Raw genomic sequence first — 26,527 nt, forward strand, 5'->3', positions numbered from 1 at the left:
GATCACAAGGTCAGGAGACCGAGACCATCCTGGCTAACACGGTGAAACCCCGTCTCTACTAAAAATACAAAAAATTAGCTGGGCGTGGTGGCAGGTGCCTGTAGTCCCAGCTACTCGGGAGCCTGAGGCAGGAGAATGGCGTCAACCCGGGAGGCGGAGCTTGCAGTGAGCGGAGATCATGCCACTGCACACCAGCCTGGGCGACAGAGCAAGACTCCGTCTAAAAAAAAAAAAAAGAAACCCAGCAAGACAGAGGACAGGAGTAATTGACATACGTCAAGGATATACAGAAATCTTAGTGGTAGTACTCTGTTTCCACTAGTAGTACAGATATATCACGCAGCTCATCATCTAGTGGGGATACATAATATGATATTGATGATATTGGTTAGCCTCAAGTCTCAGTCTTCAGAACCTCGCTTCTTATTGAGTTGCATGATATTTGAGGCTGGAATTGTTTTAGAATTTTGCCTCAGTACCATGGTCATTTTATGGCTGTGACACTGCATCTGATGTCTTTCAAACTATGCCTTAATCTTTGTATTCCTTTTTATTTTTTCATATTTGTGTCTGTCTAGTTAGCTTTGGTAGAACTCCATCTCTAGCATCTGTTGTTGCCGCTTCATTCCTTCTTTCCACTTGGTTTTAATTTTTAGTGTCACCATTTAAATTACATGCATTCTTGATCCTAACATCTGACTGAATCTTGATTGCCAGCCCAGACTGCTCTTATACTTCCCTTCAACTGTTGCTGCCTATCTGTGATCCTGCCAATCAATTACAACGAAGAACCATGTGATTTGTACCCATACTTCATGACAAAGCGCTTCACATGTGGTAGATACTGAATAAATGATACTGCATAGATAAATACATCTTTCTCTGCAAATAGGAACTCAAATTATATCTTAAGCCTTTCAAAATGTTAAGTATATCAGAAAAAAATCGTTTTCCCTCCTAACATTTGTTTGTAATTAAAACCACATGCACAGAGGGATTATAGAACTACATAATAAGAATGTGTTTTAATATGTCAAACTTCATCTAATACAGTTAATTATTCTCTGAGTATCAAGAAGAAATATTACATCAGAGGAGAAAGGATAAGAACAAAAAGAGAAGAATCAGTCCTCCCACAGAGAAAGGGATAAACTACCTGTTAACTTTTTCATATTCTTTAATTTTTTTCCTATTAGGAAAATTGTGTAGTACATTGGAAAGAGTCCTATGGTCTTAAGAAAACCAAGGATATTATTTTCATCGTATTAATAAAGTTGAGTACAATTATATTAAAGATATTCATAATTATATACATTCAGGATTGAAAAAAGCATTTCTCACTTATAACTCTTTCAAAATAAGATGTACATTTCAATAACTCAGAAAAATTCTTTTCAATGCGGGTTTGTCAAGCATCATTAGGTTTTGATTCCATATAATGATAGTCTATGACGTTAGTAAGTTTTTCGTAGCCTTATCTGAAATAAAAATTCAAAAACTAACACTTGAGTATTCTTTTTTTTTTTTTAACTTTTAGGTTCAAGGATACATGTGCAGATCTGTTATATAGCTAAATTGTGTGTCACAGGGGTTTGATGTACAGATTATTTCATTGCCCAAGTAATCAGCATAGTACCCAATGGGTAGTTTTATGATCCTCACCCTCAAGTATGCCCTAGTATCTGTTGTTTCTGTCTTTTGTCTTTTGTTTTTGTTTGAAATAGAAATTTGTTCTCAGAATAACGCACAAAAGCACAGGTTGAGGCTACTGTTAGGAGATTTCCCTCCCTTCCATTTCCTCCTTCCCCTCTCCTCTCTGTATGCCAGGGAGGACACAGTTGAAGGAAACGTGCAATCACAAACAATGATCAGCTCTAAACACAAAAAAGTTTGGTCCAAAAGAACTCAGTGTAATTAATCTATTTACTTTGTAGAACTTCACTGGGTAGGATTAAGATACTGCAGATGTAGTGTTGCCAAGAACGGTTTGTCAGTGCACCAGGGGTCGCCTGCTTGAGGGAGTTGAGGACTGAGTGCCTGCAGGAGACCTCTTTGGCCTGCTTGCTGACTTGGGGGTTACAGTCACACAACCGGGCCACCTGTTGCCACCCAGTGCTGGGGGATGACTCGTCAATGTCATTTACAAAATCTTCTGCCCTGTTGTTTGCCTTTCTTTTCTGTAGCTGCTCGTCTTGTCTTGCACACCACTCTTCAAGCTCATTTATTGCTTTTTCTTTCCACTCTCCTTCTTGCTTCTGAGAATAGGCAGCAAGGGCTTCTAAGCATTCCGTTTTCTCTTCTTTCCATCTGCAGATATTTTCAGGCTGTGACTGGAATCGATCCACTTGTGAAATAGCTGCATAATTGTCTCTTGGACCATTACTTTCCTGGTAGTAGTCACCATCATCACTCCGTCAACAGCATCTGGACTCCCAGCTGTTCACCTTGTGGCTGGGGCCTGGGGGTGACACCATCCAGGATGTCAAAGGCGACCTTGTTTTTCTTGATACCCGTAGTCTTGCTCTCTTGCTGTGCCAAGAGGCTGCAGCTGGGTCTTCTTCACTGGCGGCAGCCACTCCGTTCTCCAGGATGGGATCCCCAGGGGTGCCAGCAGGGACACCGAATGGATCTTGCTCAGCCATGTCATGCAATTTAATGACACAGACACCAACCCACCAACACCATGCCTGGCAATCGTGGCAGTGGTGGCAACTGGGAGATGTTGTTCCTTTCTTTGTGTCTATATGTACTCAGTGTTTACCACCCCCTTATAAGTGAGAACATGGCTCTATTTGGTTTTCTGTTCCTGTGTTAGTTTGCTTAGGATAATGGCATCCACCTCCATTCATGTTTCTGCAAAGCACATGATCTCATTCTCTTTTATGGCTGCTTAATAGTCCATTGTGTGTGTGTGTGTGTGTGTGTGTGTGTGTGTGTGTGTTTATAAATATATATATGCTACATTTTCTATATCTTTTCTACCATTGATGGACATTTAGGTTAATTCCATTTCTTTGCTCCTGTGACTAGTGCTGTGATGCACGTACATGTCTATGTGTCTTTATGGTAGAACAATTTATATTTTTTGGGGTGTATACACAATAATGGGATTGCTGGGTCAAATGGTAATTAATTCTGTTTTAAACTCTTTGAGAAATAGCCAGACCGCCTTCCGCATTGGCAGAACTGATTTACACTCCTACTAGCAGTATATAAACTTTCTTCTTTTCCACAATCTCGCCAAAATCTATTATTTTATGTCTTTTTAATAGCCATTCTGATTGGTGTGAGGTAGCATCTCATTGTGGTTTTGATTTGCATTTCTGTAATTATTAACGATGTTGAGCATTTCTTCTTATGCTGTGGGCCACGTGTATGTATGCTTTTGAAAAGTGTCAGTTCATGTCCTTTGCCTACTTTTAAATAAGGGAGTTTTTTGTTTGCTTATTTAAGTTTCTTACAAATTTTGAATATTAAACCTTTGTCAAATGCATAATTTGCAGCCACTTTCTCCTATTCTGTAGGTTGTCTGTTTATGCTGTTGATAACTTCTTCTGGTGTGCAGAAACTCTTTAGTTTAATTATGTCCCATTTGTCAGTTTTTCTATTTCTTGCAGTTGCTTTGAGTGTCTTCATCGTGAAATCTTTGCCAGATCCCATCTCCAGAATGGTATATCCTGGGTTATCTTCTGGGAGTTTTATAGTTTTGGTTTTACATTTAAGTATTTCATCCATCTTGAGTTGATTTTTATGTATGGTGTAAGGAAGGGATCCAGTTTCAGTCATCTGCATATGGCTAACAAGTTATCCCAGCACCACTTACTGAATAGGGAATCCTTTCCCCATTGTTTGTTTTTGTCAGGTTTGTCAAAGATCAGATAGTTGTAGGTGTGCAGCATTACTTCTGTGCTCCTTATTCTGTTCCATTGGTCTGTGTGTCTATATTTGTACCAGTACAATGGTGGTGTGGTTACTGTAGCATTGCAGTATAGTTTGAAGTCTGGTAATGCCAAATGCTTCCAGCTTTGCCCATTTTGCCTAGGATTGCCTTGGCTATTCAGGCTATTTTTTGATTCCATATGAATTTTAAAATAGTTTTTTTCATAATTCTGTGAAGAATGTCCTTGGTAGTTTGATAGAAATATCACTGAATTTGTGGATTGCTTTGGGCAGTATGGCCATTTTAACTGTAGTGATTCTTTGTAATCATGAACATGGAATGTTTTTCCATTTGTTTGTATCATCTCTGATTTCTTTGAACAACATTTTATAATTATGAACTATTTCAGAGATCTTTTACCTCCCTGGTTATCTGTATTCTTAAGTATTTTATTCTTTTTGTGGCAATTGTGAATGGGATTTCATTCTTAATTTGGCTTTCACCTTGGATGTTGTTGGTGTATAGGAATGCTATTGATTTTTCTGCATTGATTTACTATCTTAAAACTTTGCTGAAGTTGTTTAGCAGATCAAGGAGCTTTTGGACAGAGACTATGGGGTTTTCTAGGTAGAGAGTTAAATTGTCAGCAAACATAGATAGTTTGACTTCCTCTCTTTTTATTTTGATGCCTTTTATTTCGTTCTCTTGCCGGATGTCTCTGGCTAGGACTTAACAGTACCATATTGCATTGGAGTGGTAAGAGAAGGCATCTTCATCTTGTTCCAACTTTCAAGGGGAATGTTTCCAGCTTTGCCCATTCACTATGATGTTGGCAGTGGGTTTTTCATAGAGGGCTCTTATTTTTTTGAAATATGTTCCTTCAGTGTCTAGTTTGTTGAGGGTTTTTAACATGAAGGAATATTGAATTTTTTTGGAAAGCCTTTCCTGTATGAAGATGATCAGGTGGTTTTTGTTTTTGTTTGGTTTTTGTTTTGAGACAGAGTCTCGCTCTGTTGCCTAGGCTGGAGTGCAGTGGTGTGATCTTGGCTCTTCGCAACCTCTGCCTCCTGGGTTCAAACGATTCTCTTGCCTCAGCCTCCCAAGTAACTGGGATTACAGGCGCTTGCCACCATGCCTGGCTAATTTTTGTATTTTTAGTAGAGACAGGGTCTCACCATGTTGGCCAGGCTGGTCTTGAACTCTTGGCCTCAAGTGATCCACACACCACAGCTTCCCAAAGTGCTGGGATTACAGTCATGAGCCACCACACCTGGCACATGTGGTTTTATTAGTTCTGTTATGTTATGCATCACATTTATTGATTTGTGTATGTTGAACCAACATTGCATCCCAGGGATAAAGGCTACTTGATCATGGTGGATTAACTTTTTGATGTACTGCTGGATTTAGTTTGCTAGTATTTTGTTGAGGATTTTTGGATCCATGTTCATAAAAAATATTGGCCTACTGTTTTCTTGTTTCGTTGTTTCTCTGTCAGTTTTTGGTATCAGGATGATGCTAGCCTCATAGAATGAGTTTGGGAGGAGACCCCCCCCCCTCTTTTTTTTGTTTTTTGCAATAGTTTCAGTGGGAATGGTACCAGCTCTTCTTTATACATCTGGTAGAATTTGGCTTTGAATCCATCTGGTCCTGGGCTTTTTCTTGTTGTTAGGCTTTTTGTTACTTATTCAATTTCAGAACTTATTATTGGTCAGTTCAGGGATTCAGTTTCTTCCTGGTTCAGTCATGGGAGGTTGTATGTTTCCAGGAATTTATCTGTTTCTTCTAGGTTTTCTAGCTTGTGTGCATAGAGGTGTTTGTAGTAGTTTCTGAGGGCTTTTTTTTTTTTTTTTTTTTTCCCATAGAGTCAGTGGTAGCACCCCCTTTGTCATTTCTGATTGAGTTTATTTGGATATTGTCTCTTATTTTAGTAGTCTAGCTAGTGGTCAATTTACTATTTTTCCACTATTGGACTGTGTGGTTATGTCAGTCTCTTCATAGGTCTCTAAGAACATGTTTTATGAATCTGTGTGTTCCTCTATTGGGTGCATATATATTCAAGATAGTTAGATCCTCTCGTTGAATTGAGCCCTTTACCGCTGTGTAAAGGGCTTGTCTTGATCTTTGTTGCTTTAAAGACTGTTGTGTCTGAAATTAGAATACCAACCTCTTCTTTCTTCCGTTTTCCATTTGCTTGGTAGATTTTCTTCCATCTCTTCACATTGAGCCTATAGATGTCATTGCGTGTGAGATGGATCTGTTGAAGACAGCTTACCATTGGTTCTTGATTCTTTATTCAGCTTGCTACTTTGTGCCTTTTAATTGGGGCATTTAGCCTGTTTACATTCAAGGTTGATACTGATGTGTGGATTTGATCCTGTCATCCTACTGTTAGCTGGTTATTATGTAGACTTGTTCGTGTGGTTGCTTTGCAGTGTCACTGGTGTATGTATTTAAGTATATTTTTATAGTGGCCAGTAACACTCTTTTCTTTCCACATTTAGTACTCCCTTCAGAACCTCTATTAAGGTGGTTCTGGTGGTCACGAATTCCCTTTCAGAAAAGGATGTCTTACTTAATTGCTTATGAAGCTGAAGTTGGCTGGATATAAAACTCTTGGTTGGAAGTTCTTTTTTTTTTTTTTTTTTTTTTTTAAGAATGCTGAATATAGGTTGAATCTCTCCTGGCTTGTAGGGTTTCTGCTGTTTTAAGCCTTATTGGGGGTTCCCTGTGTAGGTGATCTGTCCCTTTTCTCTAGCTGCCTTAACTTTTTTTTCCTTTCATTTTGACCTTAGAGAATCTCATGTGTCTTGGGATTGTCATCTTGTATAGCATTTCACAGGGGTTCTCTGCGTTTCCTGACTCTGAATGTTGGCCTCTGTAGCAAGCTTGGGGAAATTTTCACGGATGATATCCTGAAATACACTTTCCAAGTTGCTTGCTTTCTCTCCCTTACGGGGACACCAATGAGTCGTAGATTTGGTTCCCTTTACATAATCCCATATTTTACATAGGTTCTGTTCATTCTTTATTGTTTTTTCTTCATTTCTGAATGAGTTATTTCAAAGAGCCAGTCTTTGACCTCTGAGATTCCTTCCTCAGCTTGCTCAATTCTGCTGTTGATACTTGCAATTGTATTCTGAAATTCTTTGAGTTTTTCAGCTCTATCAGCTCAGTTTAGTTCTTTGTTGAAATAGCCATTTTGTCTTTCATCTCCTGTATAATTTTATGGTATTCCTTAGAATCCTTGGACTGAGTTTCAACTTTCCCTTGAATCCTGGTGATCTTCGTTTCTATCCATATTCTGAATTGTATTTCTGTTATTTTAGCCTGGTTAAGAACCATGTTGGCCGGGCACAGTGGCTCATGCCTGTAATTCTAGCACTTTGGGAGGATGAGGCGGGCAGATCACCTGAGGTCAGGAGTTTGAGACCAACCTGGCCAACATGGTGAAACCCTGTCTCTATTAAAAATACAAAATTAGCCAAGCATGGTGGCGTGCGCCAGTAATCCCAGCCACTCAGGAGGCTGAGGCAGGAAAATTGCTTGAACCTGGGAGGCTGCAGTAAGCTGAGATCACGCCATTGCACTCCAGTGTGGGCAACAAGACGGAAACTCCATCCAGAAAAAAAAAAAATGATTGTTGGGGAACTAGTGTGGCCATTCGGAGGTAAGAAGACACTGGCTTTTTGAATTGCCAGAGTTCTTGCACTGGTTTGTTTTTATCTTCGCGGGCTGAAGTTCCTTCAGTCTTTGAAGTTGCCATCCTTTGGAAGAATTTTTTGTTCTTTTATCCTCTTTGATATCCTTCAGGCCTTGATTATGGTATAAGGTGGGCATGGTTGACTGGCTTTGTTTCTGGAAGATTTTGGGGGGCCATGGCTTAGCTCAGGACTTGCGAGCTGCATGCCCTAACTCTGGGGGGCTGGTTTCAGGCCCTAGCTTTTTTCTCTGGTCCCTCCTGATTACTGGAGGGGGTCAGTTGTTCCCAGATCGCTGGTCACAACACTCCCATGAGTGGTGTCAGCCAAAATGCTTCATAGGAAGGTGGCATTGAGATTTGTGCTGGTTCACTTATGCCAGCAGCAGCAGCAGCCTGGCAGGGTGCATGCTCGTTGCCCAAGCTGAGGTATTGGGTGTGCTGGCATCCAAGCATGTGTTTGCACCATTGCCAGTGTCATAGCAGGGGCAGAGATCTTTTGGGCATGTGCCCTCCATTCACACTGGCAGCAGTGGCAGCGCAGCATTTGGGGAGAGGCCACTAGTGTCAGTGCAGTGGTGGTGTCAGTGGAAAAATCGGGCACAGGAGGGCATGCAGTTAGCACCCTCTGATATGGGTTGGTTGTGTCCCCACCTAAATCTCATCTTGAATTTTAACTCCCACGGTTCCCACATGTCATGGCAGGGACCCAGTTGGAGGTAATTGAATCATGGGGGCAGGTCTTTATCATGCTGTTCTCATGATAGTGAATAAGTCTTATGAGATCTGATGGTTTTATAAAGAGGAGTTCCCCTGCATTAACTCTCTCTTGCCACCATCCATGTAAAATGTGACTGGTTCCTCCTTGTCTTCTGCCATGATTGTGAGGCCTCGCCAGCCACATGGAACTGTAAGTCCATTCAACCTCTTTTTCTCCCCGGTCTTGGGTGTGTCTTTATCAGCAGTGTGAAAACAGACTAATACAGTAAATTGGTACCAGTGGAGTGGGGCGATGCTGAAAAGCTACCCAAAAATGTGGAAGTGACTTTGGAACTTGGTAACAGGCAGAATCTGGAAAAGTTTGGGGGCTTTAGAAGAAGACAGGAAAATGTGGGAAAGTTTGTAACTCCCTAGAGACTTGTTGAATGGCTTTGATCAAAACGCTGATAATGATATGAACAATGAAATCCAGACTAAGGTGGTCTCAGATGGAGATGAGGAACATATTGGGAACTCTGGAGCAAAGGTGACTCTTGTTATGTTTTAGCAAAGAGACTGGTGGCATTTTGCCCCTGCCCTAAAGATTTGTGGAACTTTGAACTCAAGAGAGATGATTTAGGGTATGTGGTGGAAGAAATTTCTAAGCAGCAAAGCATTCAAGAAGTGAGGTGAGTGCTGTTAAATGTATTCAGTTTTATAAGAGAAGCAGAGCATAAAAGTTCAGAAAATTTGCAGCCTGACAACAAGATAGAAAAGAAAAACCCATTTTCTGAGGAGAAATTCAAGCTGGCTGTGGAAATTTGCGTAAGTAATGAGGAGCTGAATGTTAATCCCCAAGACAATGGGGAAAATGTCTCCAGGGCATGTTAAAGGTCTTCACGGCAGCCTTTCCCATCACAGGCCCAGAGGCCTAGGAGGCAAAAATAGTTTCGTGGGCTGGGCTCAAGGTCCTCGTGCTGTGTGCAGCCTAGGGACTTGGTGCCTTGCATCCTTGTCACTCCAACTGTGACTAAAAGGGGCCAAGGTGCAGCTTGGGATGTGGATTCCAAGGGCACAAGCTGCAAGCCTTGGCAGCTTCCATGTGGTTCCTGTGAGTACACAGCAGTCAAGAATTGAGGTTTGGGAACCTCTGCATAGATTTCAGAGGATGTATGGAAATACCTGGATGTCGAAGCAGAGGTCTGATGCAGGGGTGGGGCACTCATGAAGAACCTCTACTAGAGCACTGTGGAAGGGAAATGTGGTGTCAAAGCCCTCACACAGAGTCCCTAGTGGGACAGCGCCTCGTAGAGTTGTGAGAAGAGGGCCACCATCCTCCAGACCCCAGAATGGTAGATCCACTCACAGCTTACACTGTGTGCTTGGATGCCTGCATCCCTGGTATGAAACCCACTTGATCATCTGTTCCGGTGGATTATCTGTTTGATATGTTGTTGGGTTCAGTTAGCTAGCATCTTATTAAAGGATTTTAGCTCCTATGCTCATCAGGGATATCGGTCTGTAGTTTTCTTTTTTGGTTATGTCTTTTCCTGGTTTTGGTATTAGGGTGATACTGGCTTCATAGAGTGATTTAGGGAGGGTTCCTTCTTTCTCTATCTTGTGGTATAGTGTCAGTAGAATTGGCACCAATTCTTCTTTGAATGTCTGGTAGAATTCTGCTGTGAATCTAGCTTGTCCTGGACTTTTTTTTTGTTGGTAATTTTTAAATTACCATTTCTGCTGCTTGTTATTGGTCTGCTCAGGGTATCAAATAAGCTAGGAGGGTTGCATCTTGCCAGGAATTTAACCATCTCTCTAGGTTTTCTAGTTTAGGCACGTAAAGGTGTTCATAGTAGCCTTGAATGATCTTTTGTATTTCAGTGGTGTCAGCTGTAATATGTCCCTTATCATTTCTTATTGAGCTTGTTTGGATTTTGTCTCTATTTTTCTTGGTTAATCTTGCTAATGGTCTATCATTTTTATTTATATTTTCAAAGAACCAGCTTTTTGTTTCATTTATCTTTTGTATTTTTTTTTTTTGTTTCAATTTCATTTAGCTCTGCTCTGATCTTGGTTATTTCCTTTCTTCTGCTGAGTTTGGGTTTGGTTTGTTTTTGTTTCTCTAGTTCCTTGAGCTGCGACCTTAGATGGTCTGTTTGGGCTCATTCAGACCTGTTGATGTAGGCGTTTAGGGCTATGAACTTTCCTCCTTGCACAGCCTTTGCTGTATACCAGAGGTTTTGATAGGTTTTGGCTATCTTTGTGAGGGTGCCAAGTGCTGGGTGGTCTAGTTGGTTATCTTGCTACAACTTTCTCAAATGCAAATATCTTGACCACAGAATCATAATTTTATTCATCTTTATAATCCTCTCTATAAGGCTGCACATACCTGTTGAATGAATGAATGAATGAGCCAAAGAAAGTGCATATAAAATGACCAGACCTAATGGGTTATGTACATTTTATTATCTGTTTAGGTCATAATGCTGCCTGTGTTTTCCTATGTATTTATAAAATGTAAAGGATTTTGTTTTTGTTGGCCTGTTTTTAGAGTTACCTGAGAAATTGTTTTACATTTATTTTGATTTACGTAGTAACTAGCAGACTTTACTATATACAATGCAAAGATTATTATTTGTGAAATTATTTCTAGCCATCTAAGAATATCAGTATTTAGTCTAGTTAATAAATTACCTTATACAGATTATACCAGAGTTTAATATCTTTGAAAAGTTTTGGACTTATCCAAAATATATTTAATTTGGTTTACCCCAAACTGTGTGTTGAAATACAAAGTTAATATACACCATAGAAATTTAAAAACAATTTAAAATATTGCTTTTCTTTACTATAACTTATACTCTTTTATTTTATCCCTTAAAATGAAACTTAAAAAATACTATTGAAGTTTATAATATTCAAAGTAAGCTCTGTTCCTAAAATGAATTTTATAATAGATGTCTAGCAAAGCTGCTGTGTTAATAATGCAAAAGTGCTGTAATTCTCTCTCAAAGAAGCAATTACTGTGAAAAGCAACATTTTATTTCTGCCAAGAAAAAAAATTATTGTGTTCTACATCAAATTCTGCAAGAATCAGTTAAAAACTCTGTAAGTTAGGACTTTACAATTTCTTTCACTAAACGTATGAAAACAATTATGAAATAAGTAGTAACTATATATTGTGTCTGAGACTTGATTTTCAGTTTATATACTTACTAAATCCTTAAGTTATAATTTTAGGTTCAAAATATAAACTCAACTTCAACGTCAGGAATGCTTTTCCCGTTATATGAGACTGCCTCAAACCTCATTTATGGTTTAGAAATGTCTTTATTATGTTATCAAGGTAATCTCTATGGCACCTAAATTGTTTATACTATTACATCTCAGAATATTTGCTATTAGGTAATTAGAGTATCTGACAATATTAGATAATTAAGATATTTTTTCTTTGCCATTGTCTCATTACTAGGTGAAAATGAAATGGTTTTTATATATTTGACTTTGATACATCTTCATTATGCTCTTTTATTGCTTATAAATAGATATCATTATTTTTCTCCAGTTTGCTTATCAATAAGTTAACATATTAAGTTCTGAAAGCATGGACCATTCTCTTTTTTTTCGTTTTTTTTTTTTTTTTGAGACAGGGTGTCCTCCTGCGGCCCAGGCTGGAGTTCATTGGCGTGATCACAGCCCACTTTTAACTTCAAAATCCTAGGCTCAAGCCATCCTCCCACCTCAGTCTCCTTAGTAGCTGGGACTACAGGTGCATGCCACTGTGCCCAACTAATTTTTTAAATTTTTAGTAGAGACAGGGTCTTGCTACGTCATCTAGGCTGGTCTTGGACTCCTAGTCTCAAGTGATACTCCAGCACTGGCCTGCCAAAGTGCTGGGATTACAGGGGTGAACCAACCATGCGCAGCCATCTTCAGCCTATTTTAAATGAACAATTTTTTAAAAATACACTGTAAATATAACTAACAATCATTTAACTGTAACAACTATTCAGTGAATTGTAATGTATATTTCATTACTGGTTATTAAGTCATTACTAAAGGCATTCTCATTTTAGAAAAAGTGTTTTTCATTTTCTCCTAGCACTTTCATTCACCATCGTTCTTGAAACTTTCAAACTTTTAGACTGCACTCTCTCACCACTGTTTCTTGCTCTCTCTCTGTACTATTTCATTGATGGTAGTGAAACAGACTACTTGGATTTTACTGTCCAGCTGTCAGTATTCAAAATCTGCCATAAAACCTAGCATTAACAATGGTAATATGATCTGATAATTGATGTGACTTTTAAAAAATGCTGTTTGCTCCAGGAAAAAGATTATATGCAGAAACTTATTTCCTTATTAATTAATAGTTGTATTTTCAAATGAACTTTATATCCTGATAGCACATGACATTTTCCCTCTCATATGAGTTTGAAAGATGAGGAAGTTGTATAACAAGAGCGAAAAGCCATTGGAATACTTTGTTGCTTGTTAGATTTAGTGCATTTTACAAAAAGGATGGACTTTTTTTAGGGATTGTACAGGAAAAGTCTAATTCAATATTTTATAAAGCACTTAGAGGTTAACTAGAACTTTTAAAATAGATTTCTTTTGACCAAGTGATTATCCTTTCAACAAGTTCTGTAGAAGGAAGAATTATATAAGCATCAGCAAAAGCCTCTATATAATGTCTTGCTAGCCCATTTTTTATAAACAGGACTTGAGTCAGCAGAAAGGGCATTCCAATATTGCAACATTAGAATCTTTTTATAATCTTTTTATTATCTACTTTTGAATAGAATCTATTATTAGTTGTAGAGATTAAATACCCTGTCCTGTGTATGTTCCTTGGATTGAAAACAGGACAAGATTACAGTGAAAGCAGCAGCTTAGGGTATGAAATTCTGAATCCAAATACATTTCAACTCCAAATAATCTCTGGGTCCAGAAAGCCAGTTGCACTGACTCAGAAAAAAGTTTATCATGCTTTTCCACCAGACCTACTCACACTTCAAGTCATTTATTTAATTCAGTTCAATGAATAACTATGGTGTGCTTTTCCCTCTGTGTAGCTCTGGGGATGTAACAGTATTCTGGGCTGAATTCCTGTATTTGTGAAGTTCATAATTTATTCAGAGCTGCAGGTGATTCTACAGTTAATTTCTGATAGAATATGAGACTAGCTATAATCATAATATAAGCAAAGTGCTGTGTGAACAGAGTAAGTAGGAGTGAAAGAGCCTTTTCCTTAGGCTGGATATTGTAGGAAAAAAATTAAATTTCTTCAGTTAATGGACAAGTGGAAAGATAGGACAGAATGAGTAAAGGCCATATGCCTTGTTGAGGGAACAGAGAGTAAGTGGTTAGTGCCTGTGAGTGTTGAGACATGAGGCTAGAAAGATAATTTGCTACTAGATTATGAAGGACCTTGAAAGCTTTGTGGTAATTTGCTCCTAATCATCTGAGCAGTAGGAAATCATGGAATGATTTGAAGAAAGAGTAGTGTTGGGTAGTTACCTAAGAAACTGTTTGTTTAAAGAGACAGATGTCTCTTTCAGTGTTTGTCTGAAAAAGAATGTTTGTTGTCCCTTTTCTGGCCCCTTCGCTAGAGAGAACGGCTGGAGCTTTTTTTTTTTTTTTTTTTGCTTTGCCTGTTGGTGTTTCTGGGTTGCCCACTTCTCCAGTATCATCCAGTCCAGGATAAGTGAAGTGAAAATCATTGTGTTAGTCCGGAGGTCCCTATTCTGTGTGCTTTCTTCTCTCTACCTTTCAGAATCTTCTTATGTTTGTTTTATATGTGATGTCCAGGGTGTTTGGCAGTATTTAACCAGAGGGACAAACACAAGTACATCCATCTTTTCTGGAATTAGAAATCTTAAATGGACTTTAAAAAATGTTACAGAAGTAAAATGTACAAGTAGTGTAATACACAGATCTTAAATGCCTATTTTAATAAGTGTATATTTCCCTGTAATAATCAATGTAAAACCTTTTTATTCCCCCACAAAGTTTCCTCAGGGCCTCTTGCATGTATATCTGCCATTCCTCATAGGAAGCCACTGTTATGATTTTTATCACCATAGATTACCTTGCCTATGCTTGAAGTTCCCATAAAATGAATCACATAGTATGTGTCTGGATAGTTTTACTTAACATATTTTTGAAATTGAAGATGATTTGTAAAATACTGTGTATGTGTGTATTTTTTACTTTAAACATTTTTAAGCCATAGAATAATATTACAAGAATAGTGTTTCAGGAAGGAAATTAATTTTGTAGTCGATACAGTAGCTGTTTTGGGTTTGGGGGTTGTTTGATGGTTCATTATAGAAGTAGGTGCATGGAGATGTTGAATTACCCACAATGTCATCAATCTGTTAATAAAGCAAAGCCAAATGTATTAGAATTTAACTGCAGTGAGAAAAACTTTGCAGTGTTTCAGAAGGAAGAAGTAGAAGAAGGATATTTATAGGGCTTTGGGATCTGTGCTGAAATGGTTTAAGGTGGGCTTTTTAAGACAAGCAGCTTATGTGGATTAGGCAGATTCTGTGATGGAACAGTTTAGATTTGTTGGACACTGAGGCAAGAGTCTTAAAGTAAGCTGTTTATCCAGGTGTATGGACTATTGTCTCTGATAAATTGGTCTGTGAGAATTTCTTGAAGCAAACAGGTAATTTTTTTGGTTTATAGTCTTATCTTTGCCAGGCAAAGATTTCCTTGAATAAACTACCAAGTCATGTTGACACAGATGGTCTCAGTTCTCAGAGATAAGAGGTTGTTGATGAATCTGAGGTTTTTAAGGCCACTACCAAGGTAATGGAAATGGGACGAGAATAGAAGAGCCATTATGGAAGAGACCAGTCACGGCTGTGTGGAGAACAAAATCAAGAGAGCCTATTTTCTCGGCCTGATGGGGCTTCCTTTTGTAGACTCTTTTTGTTTACTCTGGCATTTACTCTTAAAAGACTTTTCATAGATATTTCAGATGGAAAAGACTCTAATGTTACCAAAGCCAGAATCTTCTGTTTGAGTAAGAAACCCTTTTATAAACATTGGTATTAAATAATAGTTGTTGAGCCTCTTCTTAAACAATTTAGATAGGGAACTTGCTTTCTCATGAGACAGCCAATTTTAGCTTTAGAATGCTTTATTTGTTGAGAAAATCTTTCATATATGGATCTGAAAACTGTTTCTTTGAAATGCTTAATAGTGCTTTCTTTCCTCCCTCTGGAATCTCATGGTATAAATACCTTCCAAGTTTCTCATATCAGCTGAACAAATAATTGAGGTGGATGTTCACGCTGTACTCTCTTTCTAGGCAACCTGTTTCCAGCTCTTTCGGCAGTCATCATGCCACAGATTGGTAGTGTCTCCCTATCCTGGTTTCTGTTCTCTGCTTTGCTCTCCGGTTTGTCGGTGTCACCATTAATACCTGCAGCGTTCAAGTTGAATACTGTTCTCCACATGCATTCTGAACAGGGAGGAGTGGAGGTATTGCTTTCTTTCTGTGTACCTCACTTACATTACTTAAAATAACAAATTGAAACAAACAAGCAACAACAACAACAAAAAAACACAACTAACTTCTCTTCAGCTTTTCTAATAGCTTCATCAGACTAGAAACTCTTGGTTCACTTGGTTTCAGCATTGCTAGGCATAGTTGACAGTGATTGAGAGTTTCAGAAAGATGAGCTGAAATTGTTTACATGCATGATGCCAAGAAGTATACTGTCCCTGTTTACTAATTAAACAAACAAAAAAAACCACACAGCCGTGCAATTGAGGTAGTAGTGAGGCTATCTTCTTATTGTTTGTTTAACTTAGACCCTGCTATAGGGAAGAACTGCTGAGATTCTTTCATGTTGATTCCCCAAATGATTACAGAATCTCATTTTAGTTGCATAGCTTGCTATTATTAGGGAAGAAAGTATCTTTCTAAATTCTTTATGAATTCAAGAATGTTATACAGAAAGTATCAGGGGACATTAGTATAGCTATAAACTTTAAAGAGATATGTGACTTGAGCCTGATTAATTATAGATTATAATATTATGGAAATAGAGGTAAAACAAATAACATATTCTAGCTACTCTATACTTTTAATTTCCTTTTCTGAACCCTTTTAAGTGGGAATTTTTTCTTCAAATTTGATGTACTTTGGGTTGCAGTTGAGTTGGAGAATTTGAAGTTTGTCTTGTTTTTAACATTTTAAAAATATTCATTAGTGATATTGAAAATAACAGCTTTGGGCAGCCTTGTTGTCTTTGGCCATTAGGGTTGCTATAAAGGAATACCTGAGACTAGATGATTTATAAAGAAAAGAGTTTTATTTGGGTCACCATTCTGCAGGCGGTACAAGAAGTGTGGCACCAGCATCTGCTTCTGGTGAGGGCCTCAAGCTGCTTCCACTCACAGTGGAAGTTATGGGGAGTCAGCATGTGCAGCAATCACATGGCAGGTGAGAGGAGTGAAGTACCAGATTCTCTTAAATCATGCGAACTAATAGCAGAAGAACTCATTCATTACTGGGAGGGTGGCACCAAGTCCCCCATGACCCAAACTCCTCCTATCAAGCCCCACCTCCAACAATGGGGATCAAATTTCAACATGAGATTTGGAGGGGACAAACATACAAACCATAGCCCTGTATTTATTGGCTCATTTCGCTCAGCAAAAGTTTACAGAGTGTCTGCTGTATGCTGTCTTAAGCAGTCTGGCTTGGCACTGCAAAATAAGTGACGAACAAAACAGATAAAGCTTATAACCTCAAAAAGCTTTTATTTTAGCCAGGGGACACAGACAGTGAAAAAGGAAATATGTCAGGTGGTAGTAAATACTTTGAGAAAAGTAAAGCAGAGTGATAGAAGGTTGAGGAGAGTACTTTTTTATACAGTGTTCTGAGAAGGCCTATCTGAAAAGAAGTCATTTAAGCAGAGACCTGAAGGAAATGAGAGAGTGATTTATATAGTACCTGGAAGATGGAACAGCAAGTGCAAAGGCCCCAAAATGGAAACATTCTTCATGGTTTTTTTGTTTTGTTTTGTTTTGTTTTTGTTTTTTTGGAATAGCAAGGAAGCCGATATGATTATAGTAATGAGAGTGAGGAAGAGAGTGGTAGATATGATTAGAGTGACACGGTGCTGTGCTGTGGGGCAGGGGCAAGAGCACAGGTTGACATGTGTTCAATGTAAGGCCTTGTAAACTCTGTTAGGGACCTTGAATTTTAATCTAAGTGATGTGGAAGCCATTTGAAGGATATCAAGCCAAGGAGTGAGATAATCTGCCATTTTAAAAATCACTTATTTTTGAGAAAGATAGCTACATAACTTTATTGGTTCTTTGTTCTCATTCGGTTTATGGCAACTACTAAACTGGACTGTAACGCTGGTTCTCCACAGAACACATAAATACCAACTAAAGGAAACTTTCTTTTTTTTCCCTTTTCTTTTTCTCTTTCCTAACCTACCGCCCCTGTGTCTGTCTGTACATCCAATCTTACCCCTCTTTTTCCTTTCAGCAGCAGATATATGATGCTTGGGATGTAAAAAGAATGAGCATTGTTTGCTCCTATATTGACCCTAACAAGTTTTGGAATAGGAAGGATCGTTACTTCTTATGTTTGATATTTTAGATAAACTGGGAATCAAAAGGGTTAAGTGATTTGCCCAAAAGCACATAACAAGTTAATCACAAAGCAGTTAGAACCCATGCTAGCTTCTTTGTTAATCCTATATTCTTTAAAAAAAAAAAAAAAAAGTCCTTATTATTTGGATCACTTATTATATAACTTACTGGGTTTTTCTCTATGGCATCTCATATTTTATACCTTTATTTTATTAGTGTATTATTATTTATGTATTTGTATTTTCATGACCCATTTCTTCAAAGATAATTTAAAATGCCCTGGGTGCATGATTTTTTTTTTCTCGGACCTTCTTAACGACCGGAATTAGAGCCATAGTTACCAAAACAATTATTCTAAAGAAAGAGTACAGAGACATTGATTTGATGATGAAAGGAAGCACTGCTGGAGTGTTTTCTTGGCTTCTTATGATGAGTGGAGTTTCACAGTGGTATGTTTGTTTAAAATAAAAAAGATTTACTTTGAACAAAAACTATTTAAACAAGAAGACTGCTCAAATTATTGTTATGGAAAACCAATCCAGAATCTATTCATTTTTATGAAACCATTTGTAGAAATCAGAATGAATATAGTAATCTATTAAATTAGATTGATCACCTAACAGTAATGTGTAGTGTATATAAATAAAAATGTATATAAACTCTGAATAAAATATTTTCTTGTATGTAACCAATTTTGGTGGGTAATATGTCAGAGCTACAAGACTTAACCTTTAAAATGATTCTTCACAAAGCGCTGATAGCTTGCTCTGATAAAAGTTTCTCAGAAGGCTGAATTCGAACATCCTTGAGCGTGGCTCTATGTGATAGAGTGGAAGAAAGAAGGTCTTTGTGCATCTCTTCATCTCTTCAATATTTAGTGGTCTTTGTGCCTCTATCCTGCGTAGTACTGCTTCAGCCCAATGACGATGGCAGGTGGGTCATCTTCAGTCCGTCAGAGTTTGTAGGTATTACAGAAATAGCTTCTCTTTTGGTTCTCATCCCCTCCTTCATGCTTTACGACTTCCATATTATCAGGTAAAACTATGCCGCCTTTCCTGCTAGTGTACCTTGAATCTCTGTGCTGTGACATAACAGAGGCATCCATTTTACATACTTGTTTTCTTATATTTTAGAAGTCTGGATTTTAGATTCCAGTTAAGTACTCTTTAAAGATACTCGTATTATACATGGTTGGATCTCTCAAATTTTAGCTGTGAGTCTAACAAAAATAGTTACCTTTTGTACCTAATTAAACCACATTGTAATCTACAGACAGGGGTGTTAACTCCTATTGTCTCAGTACTTCTGATGTATTATAATATTGCATAATGTTTACCTAAATTTTCAGTAAAAAATTACTATTATTGTATATATATGGTATATTTTGGTATACATTTGTGTGTTTGCTGTTTATTTTCATTTGAGAGTCTAATAGTGTTACTTCTTTCTATTTATGTTGTCAATAAGTCAATTAAGGAAGCAAAGAAAAAGAGTTATTTTTTCATGAGCAGCATTCTATTTTGCAGTGCTTTCCTCAGGAAATGAAAGAAAGACTTCTCATAATCTAACAAGAACATCCAATTCCATGTTAAAATATTGGTTTTAAGTAAGCCAATTAAGAAAGAACCCTTCAAACTTTTTACATGACTTTGCTATTATCATTCAAACAGATGTCAGAGTCATAATATGAATACTTAAAAAGGGTTTGAAATGTTAATAGAAGAAGCTTCCACTCTGCAATTATATTTGCAGGAGTGGAGAAAAGATAACAGTATTATCAATTTCATGTAGCTCATACTGAAATGTGGATTTTAATACAAGATGTTAATATAAGAATAAATATTTCATAACTTGAAAATAAAATAATTGCACCTTCTGTATGGATGAAACAAACTACATTGAACTCTTGATTGTGCAAATATGATCATGAGCATTTTCTAAGCACTCTTCCATTGTACAATGACATTTTAGTAAAGTACTTCTAGAGAAGCATGTATTTCAGCTATCAACTTTATTCTTTTACTATTTTGTCCTTTTAAATTTGGGAAGTTAAGTTGTAGGGCACATGAAGTTGATTCAGCCATCCAGAGCAACATAAAAAACGGATAATTAGAAAAATGCTACTTTTGATCATTGAATCATATTATAAGTCATCATTTGTTGCTATAAAAGTATACTTTATGGGTTTTGGACTCCATGTTTTTACCTGAGTGCTGACTTTTTTTGAGTTACTATGTCTCAAAGCTTTATCACCTGGGTCGGTTAGTAGTATACTAAAAGTCTGTGAAACTAACCTAATTTTATATCCGATGGTATATTTGAGATTTAGTCACTTTCATAATGCCTACATAAAGTAATTGAACTGGTAATGTAAATGCATATACAGCTAAAAATGCTTATGCCAAGCTATTCTCAGTAAGCTTTAAAATTTACATTTAAGAAATCTGAAATGTGGTTATGTTGGACTTTTGTTTCCTGTCCTGAACTTTTGCAATAAGCACTGTAGTAAGAGTCGCATCATGTAGTCTGTCTTTTCAGTGGTTGAATACAGGAGAAGAATGTCTAAGTTTTGTGCCCTATGTTTTTTAAACCTATATTTTTTATATTTTAGCAAGACATTTTTGATCATATATTGTGGCATACACCACCACTAAATACCAGAAATCAAAACACAAGACATTTTTCTCTCTTGATGTTTTCCCAGGCCTGTAGGGGAAATGACATGTAAGTAGACAACAGCCATGCAGCTTGGTGACAATCAAATATAATGTTGAATATATTTCTGCGGGAGCAAAGATGGAACAGCAGCTTATTGCCTAGATGACTCTGTAGGAGATGTGAAATGGGAAATGGAAAAGCTCAGATGTTTACATTTAAGTGGGAATCTGACATTTGCATCACTGGGTGTATGAATTTTCTAGGGCTGTCACAACAAAATGCCACAAACCGGGTAACTTTAAAACAACACAGATTTGTTCTCTCACAGTTCAGGAGGCTGAAGTACAAAATCAAAAGATTAGCGGCGTTGGTTTTTTTTTGGAGGTTCTAAGGAAAGAACCATCCCATGCCTCTTTCCTAGGTTCTGGTAGTTGCTGGCAATTGCTAGTGTTCCCTGGCTTGTATTAATAGATGCCCCACTCCAGCCTTTGCCTCCATCTTCACATCCCCTTCTTCTGTGCGTCTCTGTGTGTCCTTTTCTGTCTCTTATAAAGATACTTTCATTGGATTTTGGGCCCACCTAAATCCTGAACTAATTAAATCTGTTTCCAAATAAGGTCACACTCCAAGTTAATTTTTGGAGGAGGACATCATTCAACCTCACTACACTGGGCAGAGTAGCACAAGAAAGTAAAGAAAATACCCAAAGGCCTAGAAGTATGTAAAGTTATTGGTAGATTCAGGGTAATAAATTTAGAGGAAATGGAATAAATGGAGTGTGGAGGAATACTGAGAAAGTTGTTTTGGGAATAGATTAGGAAAAACCTTGTGTGCCACAGGAAGATGTTTAGACTCTGCTTTAGGCATTTGGGTACCAGAAGCCTGTAAACCTTTGAGGTGCATGAGCAGATTTGTATTTTAGAAAAGTGACACACAAAACTGAAAGACTTAAAAGACTAGTTTGAAGACAGAAGTAACATATAATGGCTTCCTAAATGAAAGTGTGGTAGTGATTTAAGAGTGATGATTATTAAGCTTCATCTGTGGTTCAGTGAGCAGTGTTTAGAAAGGGTTGAAATGATTTTGAGAATGCTTTGGGAGGCAAGTTGATAACATATGCCATAACTAAGAATTTTGGTGGGGAACAAAGATAAAACATTCAATTTTTAAATAGAGAATTGGGTTAAACAGTCAATCAACGTTTATTTAATAATGCTTTCTGTCTAGCATTAGTCTAGATACTTTGGAGATTATAATCATGGCTTCTATTTCAAGATCTTTACAACATACCTGGAGTCATGATACTGATAAAAGTGAAACAGAAAACAATCCAAATCAGTGTGTAAACTTGATGATTCTGACTGATAAATACATCAGAATTTCAGATGAGGAAAAGATCTGTGTGGAGTTAGGTGCCGTAAAAAGGGTTTCCTGAGTCTTATGTAAAGTAAATTAACAACTTCTGATCTAAATTGACAAAGTAGTACTTAATTTAGGTTTGATAAATTACATTTGAATTGGTTCAAAAGAAGAGAGAACTCCAACTAATAGTTGATCTTTAAGATTGGAAGGCAGATATAAAAATGGTGTTTTTGTACAGGAAAGAAAGCCTGACTAGAAGAGAGAGGATAGCCAAATGTTAGATTGTATTATGTTGGGGAAGGTATACTGCATCCAACATAATCTGTCTTGGAAGATCAGGTAGGTAAATTTGTATTCACTGCACAACTAATTAGTTACTATTGGAAAGAAGTTTTTTTGTTAGTAATATTAGCTCAACAGTAATATGTAGTTCTGTTATTTTTTAGAAAATAAAAAAGATTGGAGGAATGCCAGTCTGAAAGCTTTTACCCCAATCCAAGTATGAGATAAGTCTCGTTAGAGAAATTAGATTTTGTATATTTTGACTACACATATTTCCTCGTTCTCCTTTGGCTGATTGAACTAGCTCTAGTTAATCCATATTCTTATATGTATTTTATGCCTTCTTCATTTTTGCCCCTCTGACTTACTCATTATTCCCAGCCAGAATTTAGCTCCAGATGAAACTCCCACTGAGCCATTTATATACTCCATATCTAAGAGCACGGGGAAAGCTTGAATGATGTGAAAATGTGGATGATGATGATGATGATGATGATGATGATGATGATGATGATGATAAATTACCTTTAATGTGTTAGGAGCTGTGTGTGTTATCTCCTTTAGTCCTTATAAGTATCCTTATATGAAATTGCCACTATTATCTCCCAATTAGGTAAGGAAAGTATGGCTTAGAGAGGTTAAGTAGCTTGATTTAAATAGGGTTCCACTGCAACTAGACCTATCTAACTGCATAGTCCAGATTCCTCATCACTTTAATATAGCATACTGGCTCACCTACATCTTTTCCTTGTTGCAGTCCATTAAATTATAGCACTCAAATTCAGCTTCCTAAATTGACCTACAATCACATCTCCTTTCTATTCAAAAGTCTTCTGTGACTTCCTTATACTTAACAAAATTCATTATTTCTCCCCTATTCCAGGATCCCTCCAAATGTAGTGACAGCCTCTTCCCTCCTGGTGGAATTATCTACAGTCTATACTGTGTTTTACCTTAGTGCGCTCCCGTCCCTGCCCTTTTCGGAGTCCTACCTCTTTTTTCTTCTATTTGCTGAAATCTTACTTTAGATTTTATCTGGAGGCTAGAATCATCCTATGATGATCTCTCCCAGGAAACTCTGTCTGTTTCTCCACCCTTCCTCTTAATTTAATAATGCTTTATTTGCTACCACTTATGCTACCGAATTTTTTGCTTGGTTTGTAGTTTAGATAGTATATAGTTATTTAAACTGGAATGTAAACTTAAATTTCTTGAAGTCAGAAATGATTGTTTCCTCATTTTTGTGTTTTCTAGTATAGGGCCTCGTGCTATGTAAGCCTAGATAAAATGAAGAGTGAGAGTGGAAATGAGTTCTGACCCAACAAGGGCCTTCATTCTACAACGAGTAATCAGTCTGCAGTTTAAAATAAGTAGATTCATTGAATGGGCCAGAATTTCCTATGGCAGGAAAACATAGCTGACATGAAAAAGGAAACACTTGTTTACCTCTCCATTGTCATTTTTCCAGTTATCTTCCAGAGGTTGGCTGAGCAAACCCCCAGGCTACTTATTAAAATGCAGATTCCAGAAAATGGGATCTAGAAATGCACCTTTGTAGCAAGATTCCCAGGTTATTTGAGTGAAATTTCTACAGAAACATATATAGGCATAAAAATGCACAAATCATAAATGTGCAGCTTAGTAATTTGCATGAAGTGAATATATATATTTATAAATATATATATTTGCATGAAGTGAATTTATAAATATATATATTCACTTCATGCAAATTACTAAGCTGCATTTTATATACATATATATATGTATATAAAACCAGCACCAAATCAAGAAATGGAATTTGCCTGCATTCCAGAATTTCACTTAACTTTGCAGTCAGTTAACTAATCTGCCACCCAGGTCACCCCTCGAGGGTTTCCTGAGTCTTATGGATAGTAAATTAAGAACTTCTCATCTAAATTCAGGCTTGTCTCTGATAATGTAGACATTAAAACAGTAGTCCCCAAACTACTACCTCCATTTTCTTCGCTTTCCCTTTTTTCTCTTGTCCTCTCCTCTCACTACCAGCATTTTCCTTGGCAATAAAAAGTAATGAAACACTTCTTCTGAAAAATTCCTGTAAGTCTCTCCTCGATGTTGACCTACTTAAGCTGAGGCAATATTTTAAGGGTTCTCTCCCTTCTTTTGTAGGATTCCTAGAATTTCTTCATTAGGCATAGAAGATTCTGCTCTTTTTTTTCAAATATTATTTAGAAGATTGAAAGGATAAACATAATTTCAAAGGATCTGTGCCATTGATAATTTAGTTTACTTTTTCTAAACCAAAAATTTGTCTTGGAAAAGAGGTTACTAGGTTTTAGAGAAACAAAAAGGTACATATATATGTGTGTGTGTGTGTGTGTGTGTGTATTTAATATGTGTGTATATATATATAATATATGTATATATATTTGTTTAAATCACATTAATGCCTTAAGCATTAAGATTCTTAACTTTGGAATTTGTGATAGTTTAGCATCATCTTTAGAGAATTTACCATTGCACTGTGTAGACATGGTTTGCTAAGCAAATTAAGGATATAACCTGTTTTGTCTGATTTGCTCAAGAAAATAACTTTTTGTGAACAATTGTATCTTGATTGTTTATATCCATAAAGATAATGCTAATTGCAAATATATTTTACCTGTATATTTAAGCTTTCCACTTGAGAATTTTAATTGACAATTAGAATTACTCCATAATTTCAGAGTATATTTTAAAATATATAGCTTCCTCCTCCCTGCCACCCCCAGTTTGATCGTCAGGTTTTTACTATAGTTCCAGGAACTGAAAGGAAATAATAAACAAGACACAAACTTTATGAACTTCATAGATATTATTGTTGTGATTTGTTCAGACCTTGATTTTTAATCTTTTCCTTCCAAGAAGAAAAAATATTAAATTGCTGTGCACAGTTTCTTCACATAATAATTTTTATTTTCTAGGATTGAATATATCTTATTAATAGTATTTGCAGAAAGTACAACCTTATTTTACAAGTATTGTAAAATATTTCAAATAAGTAATAGCTTATTTGAAAAATAAGATTAGAGGCTCTTAGAGGACTTTTAAAGGTTATCTAATTTATTCTTCGTCTTCAGACATCATATAAATTTCCTTGTTTTAATGCTTTTGTTCAGAGTACTCATGCTGTTCATTCTTTTAGCAAACTATCTTTGTATTATCATTTTTCTCTTTCACTTCTGTCACTATCTGTTCATTCCACTTAACCTGCTCTTTTCAGAACTGTTTGAAACCTCATAAAAACATGTAACAGTTCCAAAACCAAGATCTTCAACTTGAAATTCACATCATTGAGTTTAACTTCAGTTTCTCCCCTTCTCTTATTCCTACTTATTTCGATCTTTATTTCTTAACCGTTTTCTTAGATCTCTTTTATGTTCCTATTTCCATCACCCCTTTTACAAAGGATTTACGTGGTCTCCAAAGGACACTAAGATTTCCTTCTCCAGAATCTCAATCCTCTTTCTTTTCAACCGTATCTTCTTGCCAATCCCCAATCCTTTTAAGCTTTACTGTCTACTTCGCTGCTACTTGTAAAATACTGTAGAAAGTCAGAAATAACGTTGTGATTTAATACATTCCACAGTGTTTATTCCTAAAGTTTCTCAACTGCACACCTTTATTCTAGTCTTCACAGGTCACAGTAAGGGTCACTTTAGATGACCTTATTTCCTATGTAAACTACTAGAAGAGTTATCTGTGTCCATTACGTTTCTTCATTTCTGGTTCACTCCTCAGTACAGTTCAGTCTGGCTCCTTTATGCATAGCTCCATTGATAATTACACTCTCTAAGGTCACCAGGTCTTTCCGTGCTGTTAAATCAGATGGATGTCCACAGCATTTATAAGTAATTCTTATTTTTCTAGAATATTGTAAACTTGATGGCAACAGTAAATATTTTTGCTTTCTTTAAAGAACATGTTGATCCCAAATAATCCAGAAATACTTTTTTGTAAAAGTCGTAAAAGATTCAAATAATACATAACTATATAAAAGAAAACATAAAAGCCTCCCTTTCATTATTCTCTTCTGAATTTATCATACTCATTCCAAAGGTAACAGTGGTTTACAGTTTTATGTGGTCTCTTCTCATTTCTTTTCTGTGCTTTTCCACACATATTTACACTTGTAAGTGTATATAACACATGTGTTTAATTTACAAGCTTGTAAGCATTTCCAATTAAAATTACATTTTTAAAAGTAAAATCTAAGCATATTGTTGCTACTATTCAAAAGAAAGCTGACAATAAACATAAGGCATTAGTGGCATCGATTAAAAGATTTTAAGACAATTAGT

At 36.8% G+C, this 26,527-nt stretch overlaps 1 protein-coding gene and 1 pseudogene across 9 annotated transcripts in view; one reads left to right on the forward strand and one right to left on the reverse strand.

Moving 5' to 3' along the window:
• TUSC3 (tumor suppressor candidate 3) overlaps positions 1-26,527 on the forward strand; it is a 308,026-nt gene that overhangs the window by 138,111 nt on the left and 143,388 nt on the right. Inside the window, exon 7 of one of the 9 annotated variants that reach the window (XM_054561214.2) lies at positions 21,182-21,281. The exons of the other annotated variants lie outside the window; for them this stretch is intronic. Coding sequence (XP_054417189.2) covers positions 21,182-21,281 — 100 coding nt within the window. The remainder of the gene's footprint in view (positions 1-21,181; positions 21,282-26,527) is intronic. 9 annotated transcript variants of the gene reach the window in all.
• Positions 1,920-2,642, reverse strand: LOC103891280 (clathrin light chain A-like; annotated as a pseudogene).

The sequence above is a fragment of the Pongo abelii genome, chromosome 7 (genome assembly GCF_028885655.2).
Source record: "Pongo abelii isolate AG06213 chromosome 7, NHGRI_mPonAbe1-v2.0_pri, whole genome shotgun sequence".
Taxonomy (NCBI): domain Eukaryota; kingdom Metazoa; phylum Chordata; class Mammalia; order Primates; family Hominidae; genus Pongo; species Pongo abelii.